This window comes from Aotus nancymaae, unplaced genomic scaffold (genome assembly GCF_030222135.1).
Source record: "Aotus nancymaae isolate 86718 unplaced genomic scaffold, 86718_ANA_hifiasm-v0.15.2.pri h1tg000057l, whole genome shotgun sequence".
Lineage (NCBI taxonomy): Eukaryota > Metazoa > Chordata > Mammalia > Primates > Aotidae > Aotus > Aotus nancymaae.
In genome coordinates this window covers 29,905,330-29,928,544 of record NW_026988471.1, presented here as the reverse complement: position 1 = coordinate 29,928,544, position 23,215 = coordinate 29,905,330, and the positions used below count along the sequence as shown (strand labels likewise).

Below are 23,215 nucleotides of genomic sequence, written 5' to 3'. Positions count from 1 at the left end.
TTTTCCTTGCATCTGTTGCCCACTGGCCCTGCTGCCTCTCCTAGCTAGTGTCCTCCCTCAATCTAGGTGTCAACCTTGAATCCTTCTCCTTCTCTTTCCCATCCAAATGATAACCAAGTCTCGGTAACACAGCACCAAGTGTTACCTTCATGCGCTGAGCATGCAGGCCCTTACTAAACACCCAACGTTCAGCATTTTAGAAACCTGACATTCTTCCCATCTTGATGGAGCTTAGAGTCTGGTGATGAGCTGTGGTTGGTGCTCTGTAAGAAGAAGTTCTAGTGCAATCTTGAGGTAGAGAGTGGAAGTAAGACTGGGCAGGAAGCAGGGCCAGTTCTGTGGGTTTGCCCAGGAAGAACAAGACATGAATGTAACTTAAGTGGGTGCCGGCAGTGCAGATGGAGAGCAGTGGAGAAACTCAGCCTGTCGTTCTTCATTTCCAACCCCCCTTCCCCGTTTGAAAACATGAGCTGCACCTGAGTTTCCACAGCTGCCTCCTGACTACCCTTCCTGCCCCAGCTCTGCCCATCAGATGCATTCATGGACCAGCAGTGAGATGCTCTCAAAGTACAAATATCACCACATCTTGCCCTGCTTAGAACCCATCAGTTTCATCCCAGTGCCCTTTGAAAAAAAAGCCCAAACTCCTTGGCAGGGCCTCACAGAACCTTTTATGGTCTGTCTTTGCTCTCAGCTCAGCCATTTCCCCTCTTCCGAATCGCCCTCCATACATTTGAATACACATCTATTTTAAGAGCCTGCAGCGCTCTTCCTACCAGCAGAACTTCTTTCACGTCTTCACATGTGCTCATCTCTGCTCTCCCCGCTGCCTCTCGCAGGGACCCCTATCACTGGTTTCTCTACATAATGTCCCCTTTTCCTTCCAGATACCAGCATCATTATTACTACCTTGACCACCATGAACCCGACAAGCAAGGGTCCCCCTCTGAGGTGTTCCCGTAGTTCCCTCCTGCTCATCCTATGTCACCTGGGCTGTGATGGCTTGTTTCATTATCTTTGCCTATTGCTCAAATGCTTTCCATAGTATCCCACATTGGGTACAATGTCTGACACGTAATAGGTGCTCAATGAATATCAGATGAATAAATACATGACCAGGCCCCTGAACCAGCCAAACAAAAGGAGGTTTTGAGGCTGTGGCAGCAGGGAGTGGTGTTTCCGCGGCAGAATCCAAAGAGAAACTGTGAATAAGTAGGCCCAGAGCCCTAGTGGTGAATTATTAATAACACACTGAATGTTCTTCAGCTTTGTTTTGTATGAAAAGTAAAAACACCCCCAAATTCCATCTTCCAGTGAAAGCACCAGTCCTCGCCGTCATTACTGCACCATTGTGAGATATTGCTAAGTGTTTCCACAGCTCTGTCTGCAGTTACAGAAATCTGTTCTTGCTTAGTTCCCCCAGCACCCTCCAGAGAGATGTGAGCACCGAGCATGGGCATGGGTTGCACTTTGTGCTCTGAGTCGTTGCTGGTGCCTGCCTCTGACAGCTGTGTTTTGTCTTTGTGTCTGCCCACAATCCCATTGCCCCCAGTGTTGAGAGCAGATTGGACCTGAGGAAGAATCTGCGCTGCCAGAGCTTCAAGTGGTACCTGGAGAATGTCTACCCTGAACTCAGGTATCCGCCCTACCTGTTGGCGCTTTGCCTGGCTGCAAGGAGGGTCCCTCAGCTGGCTTGTTCTAGAGAGGAGACTGACAATGACCAACTGGATGAGGGCTTGTATGTATATTGGAGGTCTAAGAAGACCAGTTGGCTCCCCTCACCCCCTAAATCCAGCAGGGACCTTATACTGAATCAGTAGCAAGAGGGATTGCAGTTAGCCAGTAGCAGTATTTCTCACCCACTTCGGTTTGAGCCCTGGCTTATGGACTCACTGACACCAGCTCCATCGCGGGGACTCATCTCCCCTTTGGCTCCTGGGTCTTTCTTTGCTGCCTCATTCTTAGTAGCATCCTGCCCTTCTCTGAGCAATGTAGATCAGGTTGAACTGGCCTGATCAATAACAGTCCAGGTTGAGCTGGCCTGATCAATAACAGTCCAGGTTGAGCTGGCCTGATCAATAACAGTCCAGGTTGAGCTGGCCCTGCCGTTCTCAGAACACTGCCCACCCTCTCCAGCTGGTAGTTTTGCTAATCCAATGAGCAGTGGACTCTCCTCTCTCCCTGTGACTCTCCTCCAGCATCCCCAAGGAGTCCTCCATCCAGAAGGGCAATATCCGACAGAGGCAGAAGTGCCTGGAATCTCAAAGGCAGAACAACCAGGAAACCCCAAACCTAAAGCTGAGCCCCTGTGCCAAGGTCAAAGGTGAAGATGTAAAGTCCCAGGTAAAGTAACTGGCTGGGGATACGGGACCATGTGTCACAGTAGAGGGAGGTGGCAGATGACTCTGCCTCCATCACCTGCTCTTACGTGACATCAGATGCCCATTTATTCCCAGAGATCAGCAGTGGAGCACGGGAGGTGTGATCCCCGCACTCTGCCACTGTGTATACACTACTTGCTTTCCAAGTGCTTAGAGTTCCTCTGAAAGACAGCTTAACAGGCAGCATCCTGCCTATAGGAAATTGCCCATTAAGTTAGCAGGAGCTTAATGAGTTTGTTGTAGTTGGTACTCTACCTGCTGGCAGCAACCGTGGGCAGGGTCAGGCAAGGCCAATGGCAGAGCTGCCTCGCAGATGTGAAATGCAAAGGGGGAGAAGCTGCTGCTGGGTGACACTGCCCCCTGGGACAGGATGGAATGCCTGCTCTGTGAGTCTCCCAGCTGATTTAAGCTGTGACTGGCAGGTAGTCACGTCAGAATTGGTAAAACTGTCACTGTCCGACACCCTCTCTCTGGGCAGCGTCCTCCTTCATCCCCAGCTTCACCTCTGCATCTCCTGCCTCCCCTAAGTCTGCAGGACCATTTGTGGTCCCACCTCTGAAAGGTTTCCTGTGCTTTACTTGATTCATCAACAGAGTACCTCCCCCTCCCTGCCATGTGTTTTGGGACACATGTATTCTCCTATCTGAGGCTAGAACTCCTGTTTTAAAGGTCACCAACAAATTCACAACCTGTCTCGTAGCACCTGGCTTGCTGACTGCATTAAAGCACGGTGGCTCACACCTGTTATTCCAGCACTTTGGGAGGCCAAGGCGGGTGGATCACCTGAGGTCAGAAGTTCAAGACCAGCCTGGCCAACATGGAGAAACCCCATCTTTACTAAAAATACAGAAAAATTAGCCAGATGTGGTGGCACATGCCTGTAATCCCAGCTACTTGGGGAACTGAGGCAGGAGAATTGCTTGAACTCGGGAGGCAGAGTTGCAGTGAGCTGAGATTGCACCATTGCACTCCAGCGTGGGCAATAAGAGCGAAACTGTGTCTCAGAAAAATAAAGCACGTTCATCTATGGCTTCTTGCCTGGCTCTGTGGCTCGGTGCAGTCCCCCTTCTCCTACATTCCTGTTCCTTTCATCCGTTTTCCTTGCTAACTCTTCACTCACATGCTCATACCTTTCTGGCAGAACCAGGGTTCTCAGCTCACTGTTCTTTTCTCTACAAACTATTTCTTGGAGATTTTCTTCATGCTTCCAGCTTTGACAGTTTCCTGTGTATTGATTTACAAATGCCATATCTTCATCTATCCATGCATTTAGTCATTCAACAGATACTTCTCTGCTAACTATAAAGATGCAGAGACGAAAGACTAGGTTGCAGGCCTCAAGAGCCCCTAAAAGGGCGTAACGCAAAAATAAGCTAGAAAGTAGCCACTATGATGTCATCTCTGTCCTGGGTGGAGTTTTGTCCAGGGTACCATAGAAGTTGCAAGAGATGGCATCTAAGTTAGGTGTGAGGCTCAGGGAAGGTTTCCCACAGGACTTGGAGATGAGTTGTATTCTCAGAGATGAGTAGAAATTGGCAAGGTTGGGAACGGAAGAGAAGAAAGGGTGGCCCAGGAAAGACCTGGAGCTGAGCAAGGACACTGGCGAGGATGCCGCCTTTATAGGGCTGCAAAACAGTGGGGTTGGAGAGTGGGATGTGAGGGAGGGAACAGCAGGCAGTGAGACTAGAGAGGAAGCAGGAGCCAAATCCTGGTCTCTCTTCCCATGCTGAAGAGGGTGCATTTTGTCCTCAGGAACAGGATGCTATGAGGTCCCAGGAGAGGGTTGGGAGTTGCAGATTTGCAGGTGTTGCTCTCCCACCTGGACTCTCTCTCAACACTGGCGGATCGAGTGAGTCCCTGGCCACGCTGAGCTCACTTGTGACTCAAGTCAACAGACAGTACCCTGTCAGGTACCCTGGCCACCTCCTCATCCCACTAGCTCTCTCCATGTGACCCCCTTCTCCCAGGAGCCCCAGTTCCAGTCTGGTCCAACTCCTGCAGCTCTTCTTTCTCCTGCATTCCTCGTTGTCTCGTTTCTTAGAAGAGCTGATCTTAGATCCCATGTTCACTTCTTTATGCGAGATCCACATTCCTCAATCTCAGCACTCTTGACATTTGAGCCGGATGTTTCTTTGTTGTAGGGGCTGCCCTGTGTGTTGTGGGCGGTCTAGCAGCATCCCTAGCCTGTGCCCACTGTTGCCAGCAGCACCTCCCCACAACACAAGTCATGGCCATCAAAAGTATCTCCGACATGATCAAATGTCCCCTGAGGGATAAAACCACCCCGGTTGGGAGCCACTGGGTTAGATTACAGCAACAGCCTCCACTCGCTTCTCCTCCCTGGTTGTAGCCCTGTGCCCCCACCCCAACATTACATGTGGTCACTAACCCATTGTTCCCAGTCTCAGCACAGTCATCGATGGCTCCTGTTGTCTACCACAAAAGCCAGACTCTTGGCCTTGGTCCTCGAGGCATCTCAACCCAGCTCCAGCTTGCTGTGGCTTTTCCAGGAACCATATCTCTGCTTTAGTAGAGCAGGGGAGGGAGCTGCTTGAATCAGACAGGAAAAGGGAAAGGAAACCGAGGTGCTGATTTTGCTTTAGGCTGAGCACTTGGCTGAGAATGACATAATTTGCTCAAGTCGCATTTTGCAAAACGTTATGAGCAGGTGACATACATCCTTCTCTTCTGAATCTGTGTGTGGGTAGTGCTGGTGGGCAGTGCTGGTGGGCTGCAGCCAGCGTGTTGTCTTCCCCCTTTCCCTGGGGCAGGAGTGTGCTTGGTCTTTTTCCAGCAGAACAGAAGGCTTTGCCGGTACCTGACACCTTTGACTGCATAAGGAAGTGCGAGGAAAGGAGCCAGGTCCCTATGGGCCTCACACAGGGGCCCTGCAATGTCCTGGCCCTGAGGAGAGTTGTCAGGCCTTTATTTGATCAGAGGGTAATAGTGCCCTTCCCAGCTGACCCTCCTATCATGTGAAAAAGGGAGGAACAGCAGTCTTCTGCGAGCAGCCCACACTCATCCTGGGCATGGCCTGTGCGTGAGCAAAGCATCTTCTCTGGAAGATGGTACTGAGCTGCCCCTCCTCTCTACCTCGGAGAGAACTGGGTTGGTGTCACCACAGTGTGAATATAGGGGGACTAGGGGAATACTCTGAGGCAGGACAATGCTCAGTTCACTTCACAGACTGTACCACAACCCAGAGACCCCTCCTGCTGGGGTGCAAGGTGGCCTGAAGCTGGGTGGGATGACACCCTGCCCTCCAGGGCCCATGGCGTGACTCAGATACATTTCCAAGTAATCTGGAGGTGTTAAACCAACATGGGACTGATAGAAACCCACATGTCTATGCCAGCTAAGATAATATCCCTGAGTGTGTATGCGTATGTGTGTGTGTATGTGTGTGTCTAGTATACATTAGCATAGGACTGACTTATATGACCTTTCTCCTCTTTTCAGTGTTCTCTGTCTTCCCACTTCCCAACCCTTTCTGCCAACACTGGGCTTTGTTGCCTTCTCTCCTCTTATGGCTGTTTTGCCCCCATCACCTCTTCCCCTCTGTCCTCCTACTTGTTCTGCCTCTTGGCCTATCCAGAGGGAGTCACATCTGCCCCTCAAACGCCCAAACATGGTTTGTTTGGCCTTCTCTGTTCCCACTTCTTTTGTCCCTGAGAGGCCATATCAGGGAGGTGACATAAAAACCTATTAAGTGATGGGGCTGAGGCCAAAATGATGAAACCAAGGCTTGGAGAGGTTATCCAAAGTCATATCCTACCAAAAAGGGTGAAGATGGATTCGGAGAATCTGGCCACATATCATGGCCTGCCCTTGCTGTTGCTGGAGAGTCAGGGCTGGCTCTGAGCTCTTTTAGACAAGTTTAATCAGGGGAGAAGATACCTGCCCCGGAAATACCTCTTCTAGGTTGTAAACATTAAAACCATAGATCAGTTCCACCTTGACAGGGGAGAGTGGCAGGAGATTCTTCTTGGCCAGTTTCCAAAGACAACCTTTACGAAAAGATGAACAAAGGTGGTACCCCCATGTACGGGTCTAGGATGGACTAGGCCAGAGAGTAATTCCCTCCCTGAGAGTTAATGGGCATTGTGATAAGAGTGTGAATGGAGGCTCCTACTCCCGATTCCACACCAGGATGTGGGACACAGCTGGTGCTGGCTTCCTACCTTGCCTGCCCCGTTTTCTTCACATCCTGGCTGCATATCCAAGCTGGGTCACTCCTCGCTAAATGGTCTCCCTCAGGCCTGGGGGTGTGTACTAGGGACATAGTCTTTTCTCAGAGGAAAAGGTCAAAGGTGAAGAAGCAAGGTCCCAGGTTAAGTAACTGACTGCAGATACAGGACCATGTATGAACCCAGGGATAAGATCTATGCAGGTTTTTAAATAAGGCCTGGGCCTTTTGGATTGGAGACTCTAGGGTCCTTAACTGTGGAGTAAAAGCACCAGAGAATGGGAACTGGGGGCGGAGTTCAGCTTTAGCTGTCCATGGTCTCTGCAGGTGGGTGAGCCACAGGCACTGGGGCGTCCTCATTGTTGAAAGGGGACTGTTTTGTCCTCTGGCTCTGACACGGGCTCCTGATGGTACTCCACCCCCAGTCTTATCCATTCCTCACCCTGCCTTCCCTCCTCTCTTGGCTGGCTTGTCAACCTTGGGAGCAAAATGTTTAATCTGAGTGTGTATTGAAGGTGTCGGAAAACTGATGCCTTAGGTGAAATGCGAGAGAAATACATCATTCCGTTTGTAAACATGTGAAGCCTGAGACGTCTCCAGGTTAACAAGTGTCCTCTTAACTTTATTGGACTCTCTAGAAAAATATTTGTGAAAGGTAGAAAGAATACAGGTGCACCAATCTAGTTTCCATCCCAATTTAAAGAAAAGGAAAATATAAAATATGTTTTTAGCTTGTCCTCATTCCTGTCTTCCAGTGTATGGGCTACTGGCTGTGGAGCACGCAAGGTGGGTACCCTGAGTGGCAGGTGAAGTTAAAGTCTCCCCTAACCTGGACAGGCACTGGTGCCTTGAGGGGTGTGAACCTGAGTCTGCTGGTGGGACAGGCTACCCGCACACCACCCTCCCGGCCCGATGCCACCCTTCCTTCCTGTGCTTTCTCAACACAGCCTTGGGAATGGCCCCATCCCTGCCTCCATCATAGCACCTGGGCAGGATTCCAAAGGAAGATCTGAAGGGTCATCTCTCTTCCTGTTGGCTCCCCATTGTCACCATTGTCAACACAGCAGACAGCAATTGCTAATGGAAAGCACCACTCTGGGATAGGTATTAACCCATTTGTTCCTTGCAGTGACCCTCTGCAGTAGGGACTGATGTCACCCTCATTTTACATGCAGGGGAACTGCATGGTACAGAGTAGAATTCGCTCAGATCCACAGGTTAACAGACAGCTCTGTGGGGATTCTAGCCCAGGTATCACCCCAGGGTCCAACAACATGACCCAACAAAAAATGTTCTGAGTGTGGGCATTAATTACACATATAAATGTAATCTTACCACGTGGGAGGAAAGGGCAGAATGGGCTAGAAATAAAAGACCCCAAAAGTGGATCCATCAAAGTTTCCAATGGAAGGTGGTGTGTCTAGGAGCCCGCCAGGTCATCCTGCTGCCTCTGGAGAGAGAGCCTCCACCAGGGAGGGGCTGAGGCAGACCCCAGCATGGCCCGCAGTGCCCTTGGGCTGTTGTCACAGCTGGTACAATCACTACAGCTGATGCTTCAGAGAGCCGGATGCATCACGAGGTCAACTCATTTGAATTCAGGCTCATCCATTCTAGACACCTTGTTTGAAGGGAGAGCTTCGAGGCCATGTTTCAGGGACCATGAAGGAACCCAGTATGGACTAGGGAGGTTCCAGGCCCTGGATTCTTGGCTCAGGTCCCACCTCACCAAGGAGAGACCAAGTTCAGAATCAACCTGGGGTCTGCTTCAGGCATTGCCCAGAGAAACCATTGACCCCTTTGATCCTCAGTCTCCCCTTCTACAAAATGGGAACCATGGTGGCTACCAGAATTAAATAGACAGTGAATGTAAAGCACTTAACACCAGCCCTGGCCCTTGAAAGAGTTCCCTACAAACAGGCATCCCTTTGGCTGTCTAATTACAACAAAACCAGCAGCGTTGCCCTGCCCATGCCTGGTGCTGTCAGGCCTCCTGGAGAGAGAGTATTGACAGATGGGGTAAGGGAGGCTTGGAGAGACTGCCCAGGTGGTATGTGACTAATGCCAGGGCATGCTTCAGATACAGGCCCTGCAGAGCCCAAGCCCTTAAGATGAGCCTAGGGCTTCTCACCCTCAGCATTATTGGTATTAGGGTCAGATCCTTCTTTGTTGAGGGGCTGTCCTGTGCAGCATAGGATGTTTAGCAGCATCCCTGGCCCCACCCACTGGCAGCCAGTAACACTCCTTCACCCAGCCATAGAAACAAAAAATGTCTGCAGACACTGCCAGAGGTGTGCTGGGTGGGGAGGGTTGAGAGCCGCTGCTCCGGGCTGATTGCTTCTTGCCTACTAGAGGAGGGGGCCCTGGGCCATTCCAAGACCAGCCCCTCTGCCTGGGCCCAGGCTCGTCCTCCCTTCTGCCTCTTTTTTTGCCGTTGGGGTGGGTATGGGGGGACAGAGTCTTGCTCTCTTGCCCAGACTAAAGTACAATGATGTGATCTCAGCTCACTGCAACCTCCATCTCCTGAGTTCCAGCAATTTTCCCGCTTCAGCCTCCTGAGTAGCTGGGATTACAGTCATGTGCCACCATACCCAGCTAATTTTTGTATTTTTAGTAGAGACAGAGTTTCACCATGTTAGTCAGGCTGGTCTTGAACTTCTAACCTCGTGATCCACCCACCTTGGCCTCCCTAAATGCTGGGATTACAGGAATGTGCCACTTCACCCCAGCCCTCTTAGTTACCTCTTAAGAAAATCTTTCCTCCCTGCTTCACCATCTGGTGCAAGACCAGAAGTTCCAGGCTGTGTGCTGTGGTCCCTCTGCATTTCAGTTTCCACAGCTGTAGCCAGAACATCTGCTAGAGAGAGAGAAGGCTGCTGACCCCTTGCCTGGCCCCTCCCTGCTCCCACCAACAGTGGTTGTCTCCAGAAATGTCCTCCAAGCACAGAAGGTTTTAAGGCTGTCTGGCCAAGTCGATCCCCTCCTCCTCAGCCCCTAGCTGGCCTATCCCAGTGGAAGGAGCAGAGCCACCCACACCAACCAACCCCCAGGACGGTCTCTGGGTTGCCCTTCCATAGCTACAGCTTCCCGATAGGAGGGATGGTTCCCAGACTGAACCGAGGGTTGAGCTGCTTATTCTCATGGCCCAATAGCGAGATGCAGATGAACTGGGAAAGAAGAAAATTTATTTCTGTAACCAGGTACAGGGAGAAGGCCTGGAAATTATCGCGAGACCAACTCAAAATTACGGTTTTCCAGAGCTTAGATACCTTCTAAGCCATTTGTCTACATGTAAGTGTGCCTTCATCCAAAGACATAAGTGATTAACTTCTACTCTATAACTAAGGTCTGAGTCCTAAAGACCTTCCTCTGGAGCCTCAGTAAATTTAGTTAATCTAGATGGGTCCAGGTGCCAGGGGTGATTACCCTTATCTTATCTCTTGCTAAATCACCGAGGTTTGGGGAGTTCCTTCAGACCCCAATAAAACGTGTTTGTGGAGGCCTGGGGAGTTTCTTCAGACCCCCCAGTAAAACGTGTTTCATCCTAAACAGGTCCTGTTAAGCATTCCTCCATTATCTTGTCATGCTTCAAGGCCCAGGAAAAGCCTAGGCAAACTCTTGGTGGGCTTTTGTTACATTCCAGCCTTTGTATAAGGGCACTGGCCCTTTCAGTCTTTCATATGTAACTTAACCACTCAGTCAGTGCTGAAACAGTGGTGGAAGCCTTCCTGTTCAGCCCTTAGGGAGACCTGGCCTGCCACAGGACCTCCGTCATGAGCTAGGCTTTTGCCAAGGCCCCCAAACGAAGCCACCGGCAGAGGGCCCAGCAGTCACCAGGCCAGACCTGCCGAGCAACCACTGCTGCCTTCCTGGAGTCCGTTTCTGACTGCAGGATTCGTGTAATAAACCCATTCATCACAGCCTTTCTGGGAAGTCTGACAGGCTGCAGAATGGAAATCCGAAAAACCTCTCCTTGCTTCCCTCCTGCTTGCTCCTGTCTCCTGCTTCCCCTCCCTCCTCTCCTCTTCCAGATGTGGCCAGACATCAGCCCTTCTCTGGGACATGGAGACGCTAAATTATTGAAATGCCAGGAAACACCAGCTAATGGAAAGTCCACTTAGCATAAGGGCTTCATTGTCTGTGCCTGTTCACACATTCCCCTTGGGGGTCTTTGAGATGTTTTCATCAGGTCCCAGTCTGGGGGTGCACCAGATGCCCAAATGCATTTCTTCCTGAAAGGCACCTGTGGACAACAAGGGTCGAAGATGTCAAAAGAACTGCCCACCCACCCCTCCAGCACTTCCAGTTTCAAAGCCCCTAGGATATTAAAAAATAAGAAATGCCAAAGTGAGCTCTCAGGAGAGGCTTTTCTATTTAATCAGTTAATGCTTTTAACACAAAAAAACACAATGTCATTGTACGATGGTGATTGCAAGATAACGGGAGGATTTATTTTTGAAATACTAAGTTGTGGTTCCCTACAGACTGTATAGTCAGGTCATGGGACAGAAGGAATGAACTTCATCTTTCCCTATCAGTGACTGTCTCCTTAGCCTCATTCCAGAGAATGGCGAGAAGTCTAAATCTGAGGTCAGTTCTGCTGACCTCAGGGCATATGGCTTCCTGGCAGCCCAGCCGTTGGATTTGACCTTTTGGGCCTTTTCTCTCCTCCCTACAGGCCAAGTAATATTCTGGGCCTATGCCCAGGGGCCCACCTTCTAGGTCACATTCTGGATATTTAGGACTTCAGAATTCCCCACCCAGATGGCCCCAGCCTAATTAAAAAACCTGCATGGATCTCATCCCTGGGTTTGTCCTCAAGGGGTGGACTGTGTCTCTAGTAGGCCCAAGGGAGACTGGTTAGAGGGGGATGATTCCGCTTGGATATGCAGCCAAGGTTGGAGGAAAAAGGAGGGGTGGCTCAGGCTAGAAGCCAGCACTGTGTGTATCTGATGGTCTGGTGTGGAATCAGGAGTGTGAGTCTCCATTCATACTCACGGCCCAATTACTCTAAATATGAGGGAGGGCGCTACTGTCTGGCCTGCCCCACCCCAGACCTTGATAAGGGAGTACAACCTTTGTTCATCTTTTCATAAAGGTTGTCACTGGAAACTGGTCAAGAAGAAGAATCTCTTGCCACTCTCCCCTGTCAAGGAGGAGCTGATCTATGGTTTTAATGTTTACAATCTGGAAGAGGAATCTCAGGGGCAGGTGTCTTCTCCCTGGATTAAAGCTGTCTAAAAGAGCTCAGAGCCAGCCCTGACTCTCCAGCATCAGCAAGAGCAGAGCTGCGGGAGAGAGTTGGTGTGGGGGCCACTTGGTGTATGACTGTGGATAGCCTCTCCGAGCCTTGGTTTCATCACCTAGAAAATGAGGGTAATAGTAGTACCTACTTAATAGGATTCTTATGAAAATTAATCAATCTGTGTAAAGTTGTCAGGATAATGCTGGGCACATCATCAGCACTCAATAAATGTCAGCTCTTATTAGCAGCAGCAGCAGCAGCAGCAGCCTGGTCATTGCACCAGCTCTGTGCAGACAGACTTCTTTCCCCTTTCAGCTTATCCTGGAGAAAGGCAAATGGGATGTGTAGAGTGTGATGTTCACAAGGCCAGAGAAGAACTTCTTGATATGTCCCAAGGAATGTATCTCACGACTTTTTATTATAGAAAATTTCTTTCCTTTTTTTTTTTGAGATGGAATCTTATTCTGATACCCAGGCTGGAGTGGCTCACTGCAACCTCTCCCTCCTGGGTTCAAGTGATTCTCCTGCCTCAGCCTCTCGAGTAGCTGGGATTACAGGTGCCTGCCACCACGCCTGGCCAATTTTTGTATTTTTAGTAAAGACAGGGTTTCACCATGTTGGTCAGGCTGGTCTCGAACTCCTGGCCTCAGATAATCCGCCCACCTTGGCCTCCCAAAGTGCAGGGATTACAGGTGTGAACCACTGTGCCTGGCCAGAAAATCTCAAATATCTGTAGATACAGAAGTCAAATAGTATAAATAACACCCATGGACCTATTGCCCTGCTGTAAGAACAAGACTCATGGACAGTCTTGCTTCATCTGTATCTGCATCCCTCCCCAGGGAGTACGTTCTGATCTAGGTCTTCTCCCAACACCAGCAGTTTGAAAAGGTACAAAAGAATCCTATGCAGGAGCCACTTTCCCACTAGGCTGGTGGGTCCCAGATCAAGAGAGCCAGGCATCATTGTCCAGCAAGTCAGGTTGACTCAGGGTGGACGCATTCAGGACAGCAGAAGGTCCTGAGCCTGTCGGAGAGGAGGAGGAACCACCCAGGTCCCAGAAAACAATTAAAGACGTTCAGTAGCCCATGGAGGTCAGGAGAGGACCTGGGACCAGTAGGGAAGGTGCAGAATGAGAGGCAGATGACCACCATGTCTGCCTGGGGAACACCTTGTCTTGGAGTGGGGGGCTGGCTTGCTAAGTGGACTTTTTCATTCTTGGGCCAAGAGGAAGTAGCCAGTGAGTGACCTGGTCCAGAGGCTCAGGTCAACTTGGTTCAGTGACTTAGTGGAAACAGATGCAGCCCTCAAAGCATCCTCTGCAGCTTCCCCACTCAGGAATCACCTTCTTTGCCCGCAGAAGGAGGCAAAGGGTCAATGTTATCCTTATTTTACAACCTGAAGAAAAAAAAGCTCTTGGCCAGGTTCACATTTCAACGACAATTACACCAGCACTTTATGCCCCACTGAATTAAGTACTGGGAAGTGCTTCTGGCTTCATAAGCCACAGTTTTTCTGTGATCTCTGGCACTTTGGAGGGAAAATGTTGGAATCATTTTTCATAATGAACAACACAGCATACCCTTCTTCCTGATGCCAGCAGAACTCTGCTTGTCAATCCCATTTCTCAGCTTCTCTTCCTGCAAGAGCTCAGGGGCCAAAAGATCTATTTTCCTGGCACATGCACCTTCCTGAAATAATTTGAATCCTCATAACCTTCTTCTTTCCCTCGGCCCTTCTTCATCCATTCCCTTGGAACACTTGTTCCATTTGTCCTTCCATCTGCCTCTTGTCATAACTCTCATGTGCTCTAGACACTGACTCTGACTCCCTTTCAAAGAATGGGGGACAGTCTAAAGATATGTGGTATGGAGGGGTGGGGAGTTGACCTGCTATGTGGATGCTTGCAAGTCAGGTGTTTGGAACAGACCCCCTGGAGATGTTTTCTCCAAACAGAAACGTGGACCACACAGCTCAGCTGGGGTTTTTGTTCAGGCTCCTGCCCAAATCCCAGAATTGTTCAGGACTCCCAGAGGCAGCCTGAATGGCCCAGGACCCTTCATGGGGTATGAGATGGAGATTTCCATAGAGATATGACCTCCAAGTCTCTTGCACTTGAGTAGCATTTTCCAAGGTGACCCTGATGATTATTGTCTACTGGGACCTCTGGTGCTTCTTACCAGCCTGTACTAATCACGCCCCTAGGTGTGGCTAGCTTCCTAGATCCTGAACAAACCTTCCTGGTCTCCTTCTCCCCAGGTGTGGGCCTTCACGTACACCCAGCAGATCCTCCAGGAGGAGCTGTGCCTGTCGGTCATCACCTTGTTCCCTGGCGCCCCAGTGGTTCTTGCCCTTTGCAAGAATGGAGATGACAGACAGGTAAGTGCTCAGCAGGTCCCTGGGATGTGGCCATCTCCATAATGTGACTGCCTGTTTAGGGCTTAGTCTCATGACCAGGAAAAGAGAGGATTGTTAGAAGAGGAAGACTTGATAAGAGCGGTCAGGAGAGGGAGGGAAAGTGCTGCCTGGGATCCCCTCTGTGATGCTAGCAGCAATGGCACCTCCACCCTCACTGGTCAGCCTGCCCCATGAAAGCCTATTGACCTCCACTGACCATACCATGCCCACTCGTCTTCTACTGTCCTGTCATTGCTCCGTTCCCCACCTGGGATCCCAGACAAGGATCTCAGGGTTCCAAGGATGAGCAAGACTTGGCCTTTGCCTTCAGGGCCCTGGGCTCTGGCAATATGTCCCCCAAAGTTCCTAGCATTCTGGATGCACCAAATATCCAGTTCCTCTAGCAGCAAAGTGTTGTCTCCATTCAGTTTCTTGCTAACTGGGTATTGGTGTTAAAGAGAGCAAGATTCTAATGCCTCATGGCTCACTGGCTGTGTGACCCGTGGCAGATTACTGGACCTCTCTGAGTGTCCATTTCCTCCTCTCTGAATTAGGGTTGAGGATGCCCACTACACAGGGCAGCTGAGACTGTCTCTATGCAGCAAAGCACTCAGTGCCTGCTCCAGGGTGCTTCCCCTGTGTCCAGTCCCTCCTTTGTCATGCAAGGTCAAGTGTGAGAACCTGCTACCTGAGACCCACCTCTCTGCTCTGGCCCCTTGAGTGCTCACATAGTTTCAAGGCGCCCCCGGCCCCTCCTGCCATCACACTCACTGCTCCCACCACCCCCAGCTCTTCCCCACTTCTTTGCCATCATGCAGATACTAAGCGTGGATCGTTTCTCAGGTTGCTCCTGTGACTAACTCACTTCACGTTTTCTGGGCTATTGCTTGGAAAGTTATTGCCTCCTAATGAGTTTTCCTAGTAAACATATTGATTTTGCTTTTAACTTTTTTTTAATCCAATTTAAAAAAAGAAACTAACAACAATACCTGGCAGAACAATTAGTTGCAGTTTTACTGCTCCATAAAACCATGAAATCAAGTCTCTGAGTGACCCTAGACATGAGGCATCCACCTTTCTGATGATGCCAGAATTCCCATATTACTGATGGCACCTAGTTCATTCACTCTCCTCTTTGTCTTCCCAGCAATGGACCAAAACTGGTTCCCACATTGAGCATATAGCATCCCATCTCTGCCTAGATACAGATATGTTCGGTGATGGCACCGAGAATGGCAAGGAAATTGTCGTCAACCCATGTGAGTCCTCGCTCATGAGCCAGCACTGGGACATGGTGAGCTCTTGAGGACCCTGCCAGAAGCAGCAAGGGCCATGGGGTGGTGCTTCCCTGGACCAGAACAGACTGGAAACTGGGCAGCAAGCAGCCCGTGACCACCCCGGACATCCTGGACTGGGAGGTAGAGGCAGAGCACCCCAGGATAGGAGCAACTGTCTCAGGGAGGACAGAGGAAAACATCACAAGCCAATGGGGCTCAGAGACAAATCCCACATGTTCTCAAGGCTGTTATGTTCCAGTCCTTGCCAGTCTTTCCCTGATTGGTATCTGGAGACAGAAACCTAATGGGAAGTGTTTGTTTTTCCTTTTCTTATGAAGGAAGCACTCTCTGGAGGTCAGAGAGAAAAGCCTTCTTTGTCACCAGGCCAGGACTACATTGAGAGATGAAGAATGGAGGTTGTTTTCAAAACAAATAAAGAGAACCTTAGAAGTTGTCTCTGGGCATCTCCTGCTCTTTTTTTCTTATGTTGGCTCAGAGCTAAGCTGAGCTGTTCATGGAATAGGGGCATGGGGTGGGGAGGCATCTGTGGCAGAGTGGACAAAGAAGACAGGGAGATGGGAGACCTGTGCCCTTATCCTGGGCTGCCACCAACTAGCTGTGGTATCTTAAAGTGACATGTAGCTCCTTTGGCCCACCATTTCTGGTTATGGGAGAGTGGGATCAGATCAGGGGTTTCTATTGGTGATGCACACCTGCCTCATTCCAGGGAATTGTCTAATTTGGAGGCTCTAGGCTCCCCTGTGGAGATCCTGGTTCAGTAGGTGCAGGGTAGAGTCCAGACATCTCAGCTGATTCTGACACCACTCCTTGGTTAAAAACACTACCCTAGATGGTCTCTATGGCTGCTAGGGCTTTATGGCCTATGGCCTTTAGCATAGAAGTTTCTCACCCTAATAAATCCCCAGAGTTCTGGTGTGCCCTGGGAATGGGTTATGGTGGTTGTCCATTCTTACTGACTAGGGTTTAAGAGAAGAACCAATCCATATTGTTTGAAGCTCCCAAAATATGCCCATACCTTCTCTGCCCAGGTGAGTTGCCTACATGCTGTTTGGTAACTGACTTTGTTACCCACTGCTGCATAACAAATGAACCTGAAATTTGGCAGCTTGAAGAAACAGGCATCTATTCCCTCATGGCTTCTGCAGGTCAAGCTTACAGGCATATCTTAGTGAGGTCCTCTGCTTCAGGGTGTCTTACAAGGCTACCATTAAGGTGTTGGCCAGGGCCACTATCATCTCAAGGTTCAGCTGGAGCAGGATCTGTTCCAAGCTCACTCAGCAGTTGTTGGAAGGATTTGGTTCCTTGCAGGCTGTTGGCCAGAGGCTGCCCTCAGTCCCCTGCCATGTGGGACTCTCCAGCATCACCGCTTGCTTCACCCAGGCAAGCAAGCCAGGATGGCAAGTGTGCCACCAAGACAGAAGTCACAGTCTTTTATACCCTCATCTCTGTTATAAGTTATTTGCCATTGCTTTTGGCATATTTTATTTTAGAGAAGCAAGGCATCAGGTGTAGCCCATACTCAAGAGAAAGAATTAATGTCAGGAGGCAGCGATTGCTGGGAGCCATTTCAGAATCTGCCAACCACAGGAACTATTATATTCTAAGCAGGTATCCATTTCCCCTTCATCCAGAAAGCCCTTCAGTGATGGGAATTAGTTCAAGCTCATCATTATAAAATCCATTACTGCAGACTGCTATAGACTTGGAAAGTAAAGAGTCGAGTGTGTGCAGCCCCAGGAGCTTCTCCGGTGCTGGATCTGTTTGTTTCTGCAATGCCCTTGTGCCCTTCTGTAGTTAGGATGTGGCTTTCTTGTTGAAGCAGTTTCACTCCACACTGGGAAAAGGAAGGGAGGCCATGGTCAATAAAGCCATCTATAGAAGACATTCTGATGGCTCCTAAGCTCTGTGTCCACACAGTTGAAACCAGGCCTGCAGAGAAGAATGAGAACAGGCATGTTCACCAGCAACCTCTCCCCTATGTAGTGAAACAGGTGCTGCACTAGAATAAATATAAGAGAGCCTGGGATTGTCCTCATCTGTCCTCTGTCACCCTCAGTGTATGTGCCTGTCTTTGAGCTCCCTGGTGGCAAGAAAGTCATCTCTTCTTTATCCCCACCTCTGGACTGGGCACTTCAGCCTCTCAGTGGGTGTTTTCCTAAATGGATGATTGAAAAACTATTCCTTCTCTGAGACAAGTGACATTATTTACATTTTACTACCCATGTAAAGTCACAGAATGCAGGTGGTATTGGGTCTTTCTCAAACACCCAAAGGAATGGGGGTAGAGGAATAAAAGCCTCAGCCCTAGAGGGGCAAACATGCCTTATCACAGCCTATTTTGATGTGGCTCAGCCATCCCCCGACCTCCCTCTTAGAGCCAAAGCCCTTGGGTTGATAATGAAGAGTCACCTTAAAGGGTGTGGAGGGTAATTTGCTAAAGGAGACAGGATGGCTCTCATGTGAGCTGCCGTGCATGTGTCTTAAAGCCTTCTTAAGTGGAAAATGGAGATTCAAAACTCTGATGGTGCAAATAGGAATCTCTACAACTGTACAGTTATCCAAATGCTCTCTAGCCACTAACCTGAGGGTGATGCAGCCAAAGCAAGAGGAGTTTAGGATTTAAAAGCAAGCAAAGCAGCCATTCTGAGCCTCCACCAATTCAAGGCAAAGCTGACAATCACTGGGTGGGATAGTCACATTCTCCAGCCCCAGGGAAGCCTTTGCCTGCACATGTGCAGCACAGAATGAGTGTAGCCAAGCCTTCCCTGGTTGTCTGGTATTTTGGTGAATACTGAATGAGAGCCCTCAGGCAACTCTGAATATTGAGTTTGAATGCCAAAATTTAGTAACTTGGAATAGCACACTTAGTAGGTCATCAGTAGCTGTGAGTGAAGGTGAAAGTTTGTCAAATGATATCAGCCTATGACAACAAAAAAGACCTACACTCTAAGGATCTTAAGGGCTCACAAGACTTAGACCTCAAACCATGCTTGGAGAGTCATCACCCTCGAGCAGTCTCACCATACTGCCAGGTGAGGAAGCAGCCAGGTGTGGCAGAAGCTCCTTCCCCCAAGGTTGCATCTGGTAGTGGAAACAGTGTGGACATCTGAGTATTTTATTGGTGTGATGTGTGTATTAAAGGAAAGGGAATTTATACATATAGAAATCTATCTATCTATATACATATAGAATATATATGTTAAAGGAAAGGGAGTTTATACATATGAATATTTTATATATTATATATATATATATGTTGTGTGTGTGTGTATGCATATGGGCATAGCAGGCATGCTTTGCTATTTGGATTAGAGTTGAAGTCATGATGGTATTGAGTGAACGGGGAGAAATGGGAGTTTTTAGGTAAATCTGAGCTCAGCATGGGTGGTTGAGCCTGGTACCATGTTGGATCTGAGACTCACTCTCTTCAGTGATCTGAGACTCACCCACAGTTTCCTTCTGTGCTTTGTAATTTCTCCCTGTGAGCTCATCTTCAGCAGGAGTTTCTTCCTCTAGGTATCCCAGGGGCCCTGCTCGTGGAGGCAGGCCTCAGGGAAGATTTACCTTTGCCTCTGCTGGGGTCCTACTGGGTTTCATAGACTACAAATGGATTTGTACATTGATTTCTCTGTTGGTGGTTTCTATATTGTGAGTGATGAGAATTTGGACCCCAACTCTATTACTTGGCACAAGCTTGGATTTTGATCTTTTCCAGATTGTCATTTTTCTATCCAAAATTTTAGTCTTGCTCCATGCCATCACCACTCACCCAGCTGGTGGATAGGGTTGTCTAGTCTCTCTAGAACACAACTATAGAAGGGCCCCATTTCTGGCCTCTGCCACTCATGAGGCTGTGGTTTTCACATCTGTGCCTGCCCGGGTGTTAAAGCCCCAGCCCTGTTGATATGCACCTGGCTTCAGTTCCCCTTCAGCGCTCATTCATGACTCTGACTCTGAATTCTCACTTGTTTTTAGAATCTGGAATTTCTCCCTTTCTCCTTTCAAATGCAGCTGTGATTTCAAATTGTTTTATCCAATATTTATATATGTAGGGGGAAGGGAGCTCCCTCTGCCAACTCAGACCAAAATCCCTTAGTGCTGTAATTAGCTGTCACCACTGTCTTTCCCACTGGTTGTGGGACCATATCTTACTGTAGACACTCAATAAATTTCTGTGCATGAGTGAGAGCATAAGCCTGTGATTCTTTAGTACCACTTCCTAATTACCTCCTGGCTACAGTTATCAAATGTTAGAGTTTTGAAAAGACAGCAAAAGCAGAAACAGAGGACCGAGAAGACAAATTTATAACAATAAAAATCTTGTTATAATACACATAGATTTAGGGATCATGTATATTTTACTTCATAATGACAGAGCTTAATACTGAAAATGCTAACTGGAAAGAACTATCAGTAATGAAAGTCTTTAATACTTCAGTAGAGCCCAAAAAGAGAGAATTTGTTCTTATAAACTCTGGGGGATGGTGATGGAAGGGTTGAGGGGAAGCCATGTATTTCATCTGCATGAATCTCAGGCAGATTCACTCACATATGGCAACCTGCGTCCTGGCTGTCCTTCAAAGAGAGGTGCACCTTGTACCTATGGTCCACCATAGTTTACCCATAGGAGAGTTAAGTGCCCTTGCTTTCCCCGACTTCACACACTGAGCCACCATCCTGCCCTAACCCATTCATTCTCTTGGCACCCAGGACAGTGTCTGGCACAAAGGGGTACGGTGAAGGTTTGTGGGTTATATGAAAAGTCTGGCAGCTGTGCAGACGTGGTCTCTGAGACGCCCCATGTGGCAGATGGGCGCTTCTTCTCCCGCACCATCCAGAGCCAACAGCCCGAGCTCCCTCGTGGTCTGTGGACTCTGGCAGCCCAACTCGGATTAGCAGACTCCAAAGCTCTGAGCACTTTTCCATTTGCCATGGAGCTGACTAATTTAATGAAGCCATCACAGTGCAAACCTCAGGGCTTATTGGAAAAGGACTCGAGCACGACATTATTTCACAGCAGTAGATTGCATCATTTTCATTTCACAGCTTTCCAATGGGAAATAATAAAACAAAATTACAAACATAATGAAGAGAGAAAGGAGGAAAAAAAAAAAACAAACCTTGGGTGAGAGACGCATCCTCTGTGCTGTGACAGGGCTAGTTACCTTACTCATTTGAGCCAGTAAATATTACCTGGCCTCACTCTGCAGCCTCACTCTGGAAGGAGCAGCCCAGAATGCCTGCACCTGCTGCTGAAGATAACAAGCTGCAATAACTCACTGTCCAGATGCAGCAAGGAGTGGTGAGTGCCCCTGGGAATGGCCAGCTGGATGGCCCTCTGAGAAATTCCAGCCTCCAAGAGTGGAGCCTTCGCTGGGCCAGCCACAGTGCTGCGGTGAAGGGCTGCCATTGGTAAGGGGGCAGTGGGTCCTTTGCTCTGGAAGACAAAGCAGCTTCAACAGAGGAGCTTCACCCATTCCTGAGATGAAGGAAGGAAAATGGGTTCCTGCCTTCATCCATCCTGCAGGGTGCTTTTGGTGTGACCGTGGGTGACCTGACAGCCAGAGGTTAAATAGGAGTCAACAGAGAGATGAAGCTCTTTCCAAAAGCTGTTCTCATTAATAGCACTGAGGTGTGCAGATGGAGGGTGGCAACAGATGGCTGGGCCTTCTATTTTATTCTGCACATCTGCCTTGCAGCTCAAGAGACTCCCCAGGCCTGTCCCCACAGCAAAAAGATGGTGCCCCTCCATTCCACCCAGGCCCCAGATTCCTTTCCTTTCACTGAAAGTAGCTTTCTCCTCCAATCGTGGAAGAGTTTGAGGACATTTGGAATGAGCTCCCTCTTCTTCACCTCCAGAGTCTCCTCCAAGGCTGCTCCTCACCTCAATTTCCCCTCTCTTCTTGATCCCTCTTTTTGCTTCCCCTCTTCCAACCTCTCCCTAGCAACTGAGTGGCAGATATATCTCTCCTACCTGAACTTAAAGCGAAAATCTTTCCTGTGAGGCTGAGCTTTCACGTTGATCGACATGCCCCGCTAAAGCATAAAGGCTAGTCCTATGAGCTCTGGTGGTAGATAATACAGGTTCAAACCCTGGTTCCTCTAGTTCTCAGCTCTGTGACTAAGAGCAAGTTACTTAACCTGTCTGAACTCAACTTTTCTCCTCTGTCAAGGAGCTAATAATCACACCTGCCTCATAATTTTACTGTGAGATTGATTGAAATGATTCATATAAGGTTCTCAGCACATATATATGAGAGTCAGGCACATATATATGTCCCCAGAAATGTTTGTCATCCTGTAGTTCATCATGAGGATTAAACTTCAGGTCCCAGAGCAGAGGAGAGGGCCTGTGAGTGTCGAGGGATGACCCTTTGACTGAGTCTGTGCAAGCCGCTATAACGTGACACCCTGAGTGGCTTAAATAAAGAAGCATTTATTTCTTATAGTTCTGGAGGTTGGAGAATCCAAGATCATGGTGCCAATACATTGGTGTCTGATGAGGACTCACTTTCTCCCTGTATTCTGACTTGGCAAAACGAGGACGAGAGAGTTTGCTCTCTGGGGGTCCCTTTTATAAGGGCACTAATCCCACTCACAGAGGCCCCACCCTCGTGACCTAATCATCTCTCCAAGACTGCACTCCTTAACACCCTCACCTTTGGGGTTAGGATTTCAACATATGAATTTGGGAAGACAAAACCTTCAGTTCATTGTACTCTTCAATCCTCAGAGGTCCATTAGAGGCCAGGCTGAGACTCCCCTGTGGAGTTACCTGGGGCATGTAGTCCTGGAGAAGACTCAGATGCCCTGCAAGCACAACTCATTGGTCCCAAACTGGGGATGAAATCAGGAGGGAAAGTAAACTGAAAAGGGCAGTGAGGATCAGCTCCCTGAACGGTGCACCCACTGGTTTGTGCCCTTTGGTTGCATGCAGTTCTTAGGTGATCTCAGCCCTCTGTTCCTTTCCCAACTGTACACAGGTCACTCCCTCCTCTGCTGGGCCCCATGGAGAAGCCACGCCATGCGCAGTGTCTGTGTGCTGCAGAAGAAAAGGGCAGGAGACTCCACAAAAAGGACCTGGAGGCGGGGCCCAGCACCCCAGAAGCTCCTTTCTCCTCATGAGAAGGCCATGCCTCTCGCCAACATTTAGGGAATAGCGCCAGCTTCAGCTCTGCTTCTTACCCTTAGTTAGATACTTCTGGTCTGACCCACAGGTTCAGCTCTCACGCCTGAATTCTGCCTCCCTTCAGCCTGGCACCTGCATGATTTTCAGTTTGGGAGCTACCCCAGATGTGTCGGGTCCAGCCTGTGCTTCTACTGCCTACCCAGGAGGCATCTGCTCTGGGTGTGGGGTCTGCTCCATCTCGCCAAACTGGGGACCACTGGAGCTTTGGGTCCTTTACCTCCTGTCCCCTTGCTCTGGATACCTGGTCCACATGCGTCCTAGGAGGTAAGAACAACGTCAGCATAAGCAAAGAAACAAGAAAGGACAGGCCTTTCTCAGGGAATGCAGAGCAAGTCAACCAGTCTGTGGTGTAGGAGATATGGAAAAAAGTGGGAGGCAGGTAAGGCTGGGAAGGGGACCTTGAATGCCAGGCAGAGGATTCTGCACTTAATCAAGTAAAGTAGCTGTGAGCCACTGAAGGCTTTGGAGCAAGGGAATAGCATTGTAAGAAGGATGTAAGAAGAGGAAGATTGACTCAGTAGC

At 49.2% G+C, this 23,215-nt stretch overlaps 1 protein-coding gene across 2 annotated transcripts in view; it reads left to right on the top strand.

Annotated features, from left to right (window-relative positions):
- Window positions 1-15,939, top strand: part of GALNT14 (polypeptide N-acetylgalactosaminyltransferase 14) — a 229,178-nt gene extending 213,239 nt beyond the window's left edge. Inside the window, exons 12-15 of one of the 2 annotated variants that reach the window (XM_012475536.2) lie at window positions 1,553-1,636; window positions 2,199-2,343; window positions 14,069-14,188; window positions 15,354-15,939. In XM_012475536.2, the coding sequence (XP_012330959.1) occupies window positions 1,553-1,636; window positions 2,199-2,343; window positions 14,069-14,188; window positions 15,354-15,512 (508 nt within the window). In that variant the 3' untranslated portion in view covers window positions 15,513-15,939. The remainder of the gene's footprint in view (window positions 1-1,552; window positions 1,637-2,198; window positions 2,344-14,068; window positions 14,189-15,353) is intronic. The other variant, XM_064364269.1, reaches the window with a different exon arrangement.
- The last annotated feature ends 7,276 nt before the right edge of the window (window positions 15,940-23,215 follow it).